Genomic DNA, 3,562 nt, shown 5'->3' with positions numbered 1-3,562 from the left:
GACTGACTGCTTCGCACTTTTCCATGAAATCGCTCCTCCGGCTAAAAGATACACATAACAAAATGTAGACTTTCGTGTATCCACACAGCCAGCAAAATCTGAATCTGTATATCCAATCACCTCAAGGTGATCAGATCTTTTATAAGTAAGCATGTGATCCTTCGTTCCTTGCAAGTATCTTAAAACTTTCTTTGCAGCTTTCCAACGATCCAATCCTGGATTACTCTGGTATCTACCAAGCATACCAACTGCAAAACTAATATCTGGTCGTGTACAAGTTTGAGCATACATTAAACTCCCAACAATAGATGCATAAGGTATATTCTTCATTTGTTTCTGTTCCAAGTCATTCTTTGGACATTGCATGAGACTAAATTTGTCTCCTTTCTATATTGGAACAGGAGATGTCGAACATTTATCCATTCTGAATCTCTCTAAAACTTTATTAATATATGCTTTCTGAGACAAACCTAACAATCCTTGTGATCTGTCACGGAATATTTCAATTCCTATCACATAGTATGCCTCACCCATATCTTTCATCTCAAAGTTATTAGAGAGAAACTTCTTAGTCTCACTTAATAGACCAAGATCATTAGTTGCCATGAGAGTCACATATAGTCTTAAAGACCCATTTACACCCGACTCTCTTGCATCCTTCTGGCAATTCTATAAGGCCCCATACATCATTCTATGCCATTGATTTAAGCTCATCTTTCATAGCATCTAACCATTATCAGAATTATCATCATTGATGGCGTCTGAAAATGAAACTGGATCATTATCAATACTTAAGTCATTTTCTGACTCTTGTAGATAAACCACATAATCATTCGAAATAGTAGATCTTCTTTATACTATTTCTTGTGGTTGTTCTACTACAGGTTCATTGTTAACTTCATGATCATTAACTTGTTGTTCTTCTTCATTGTTGAGTGGTTCAACTACATTAGGAACAACAATACTTGGAGTAGAGGTACTAGTTAAAGGAACATGTACTCTAACTTTCTTAATCTCCACATTTTGTGAAGTATCACTCCCACTGGTTTCACCATTTTCAATGAACCGTGCATTTCTAGATTCAACAATTCTTGTGTTATGGGTAGGACAGTAAAACATATACCCTTTTGACTTTGTTGGATAACCAATGAAATATCCACTGATTGTTCTTGCATCCAATTTCTTCTCTTGCGGATTGTATATTCTAACTTCTGCCTGACATCCCCAAACATGCAGGTGTCTCAAACTGGGTTTCCTTCCTGTCTACAATTCAAAAGGTGTCTTTTGAACTGCCTTACTAGGAACCCTGTTCAACATATACATGGCAGTTTTTAAAGCATACATCCACAATAAAACAGGTACAGTGATATAAACTGAAACATTCCCAAATATAAAAGAGTATTCGGCATCATCAAGTTTAGACAATAAAACTAAATTCCTAGATATCCTAGGTACATAAAATAAAAATAAAACTATCCATTAAATCTAAATAAAATCCAGTGTCGAGCCGACTGCTTTCACTGGAACCTTCTCTCTATTCCCCATGAAGACAAACTTTTCATTTGGCTTTATGGTTCGGGTTGAAAGTAATCCCCTTCTTTTCGAACCAAGCCTTACGTTTAAGACAATCCTTTTGGAAATGTCCAGCTTTCTTGCAGAAATGACATTTGTCATTCTTCTTCTGGAGCGTAGTAGAGGACTCATTTATCTTCAGTGGTCTTTTACCCTTTCCTTGTTTCTTGAAACCTTTCTTTCTAGCTCCTTGATTGTTCACATAATGTATGGAGTGGTTTCCTCGATTCTTCAATCTAGTCTCTTCCTGAACTAACATGCTATGCAATCCATGCATATTCCACTTATCTTTCATAGTGTTATAGTTCATCTGGAAAAGATCATACTCAGACGGTAAAGAGTTCAAAATGAACTGTACGAGAAAATTATCATCCACTGCCATTCCCAAAGACTTAAGTCTTGCCGTAATATTAGTCATTTCAATGACATGTTCGTGCATAGTACGAGAACCATCAAATTTCATGGTGATTAAGGTAGTCATTAATGTCCCAGCAAGAGACTTATCAGCTGTTTGGGAGCACTCTTTCACAAACTTCATGAATTCTTTTGCATTTTCGGTTTCGGGAAGAGTAGACTTAATATTGTTTGCTATGCTCATTCGCATAAACATCAGGCTGAGTCTATTTGACTTTTCCCAAGCCCTATAATGAGCTTTCTCCTTATTGCTACTATCATCGGTAATAGCAGCAGGTTTCTCGATTCGAATGGCCAAATCAATATCCAATATACCTAAGTGAAATTGGACTTTTTCACTCCAGTCAGAAAAATTTAGACCATTAAAGACTGGAACAGACGTAACTTGCGAATGTAAGGCTACAGGAACAGATATTGCAATCACACATGCTTAACATTAATACTTCGAGTCATAAACTAAACATACTATACAGATTCAGAAAACATTATATGTATACTAATGTTCTCCTTTGGGAGATCCATTAATACACAAAACATAATGATGCTAATAGTATTAACTTTATTTGGTAAGATATATGCTAGTAATAACACATACTCACTACCAACAATCATATCCATCAATTATAAGGACAACTAATCAACCTTTGGGTGATCCAAAATGCCCTATAATAATGAATTTCCATTTACCCGTATACTTCATAATTTAGCATCCATTGTATAGGTAATTTCCATTCTATAAGACTCGACTCATGACACGACACCCGTCTAACCTCAAGCAAATGTCAATAAGACTAAGCTTAAATTCAAAATAGGTCAAATTTTCACTATCAACATCTGATTTGTTCATGAAATCAGGTTCGACCTATGACACCACAATTTTTCTACATAAACTCTGAAAAATTAAATTTTGTATGAATGGTTTTTGTTATTTAGACCCAAAAAATGTATATAAAAAATAGTAACATCCCATAAAATATACATTAAAAATATATAAATAAGTTTATGTGAAGGGATGAAATTAAACAGATAGAAATTATACCATATTTTTAGTCTGTCAAGTTTTTTTTATGGGCACAAAAAAAATTAGAGGTATTTCAAGATATTACAACCCTTATACAAAGTCAATCAAAATCATTTCTCAAAGCTCCTTACACAAACCATAACACATAAAACAGAGGAGCAAATCTGGCAACCGTAAAGAACTCACATTTAAAAAAAGAAAACCTATCATTCTAACAAATCTCATACATATCAAAGGCTCAAGACACCAATCAAAATACGAAAGACTTACCCAACAGGCTTTGGAATTCACCCATTGCAATACCTTCAATTGCACCATAGTAAAAATTTCAATATGATTTATCCTGTCGCTTTTAAAGATCTTCTTATTCCTATATTTCTACAATTTAGCTACCACTGCTACCCGCACACAACCTCAAATCTGATTAACACTTTTATTCATATTTTTGACTTGCAATGCTTCGTCGATGCCACCCCATCCATCGTAATACTTAGAGCATACTAGTCAGACTACTCTATAAGTACAGAAGAGGTGGGACATGGTTTCCTCTTCTTC

The 3,562-nt window shown here is 34.9% G+C and overlaps 1 protein-coding gene across 1 annotated transcript; it reads right to left on the bottom strand.

Moving 5' to 3' along the window:
* Nucleotides 1-1,558: 1,558 nt before the first annotated feature.
* LOC150025118 (uncharacterized) lies at nt 1,559-3,302 on the bottom strand. The gene is made up of 2 exons (XM_090295108.1): nt 3,278-3,302; nt 1,559-2,385 (listed from the first exon to the last, which is right to left on the bottom strand). Exons 1-2 carry the CDS (start codon nt 3,300-3,302, stop codon nt 1,559-1,561), a joined length of 852 nt encoding a protein of 283 aa, XP_090151234.1.
* Nucleotides 3,303-3,562: the final 260 nt, after the last annotated feature.

This window comes from Phaseolus vulgaris, chromosome 9, assembly GCF_051622355.1.
Source record: "Phaseolus vulgaris cultivar YP4 chromosome 9, ASM5162235v1, whole genome shotgun sequence".
NCBI classification, from domain to species: Eukaryota; Viridiplantae; Streptophyta; class Magnoliopsida; order Fabales; family Fabaceae; genus Phaseolus; species Phaseolus vulgaris.
Note: the sequence above shows the minus strand (reverse complement) of the source record. Positions and strands in the feature narration are given on the sequence as shown.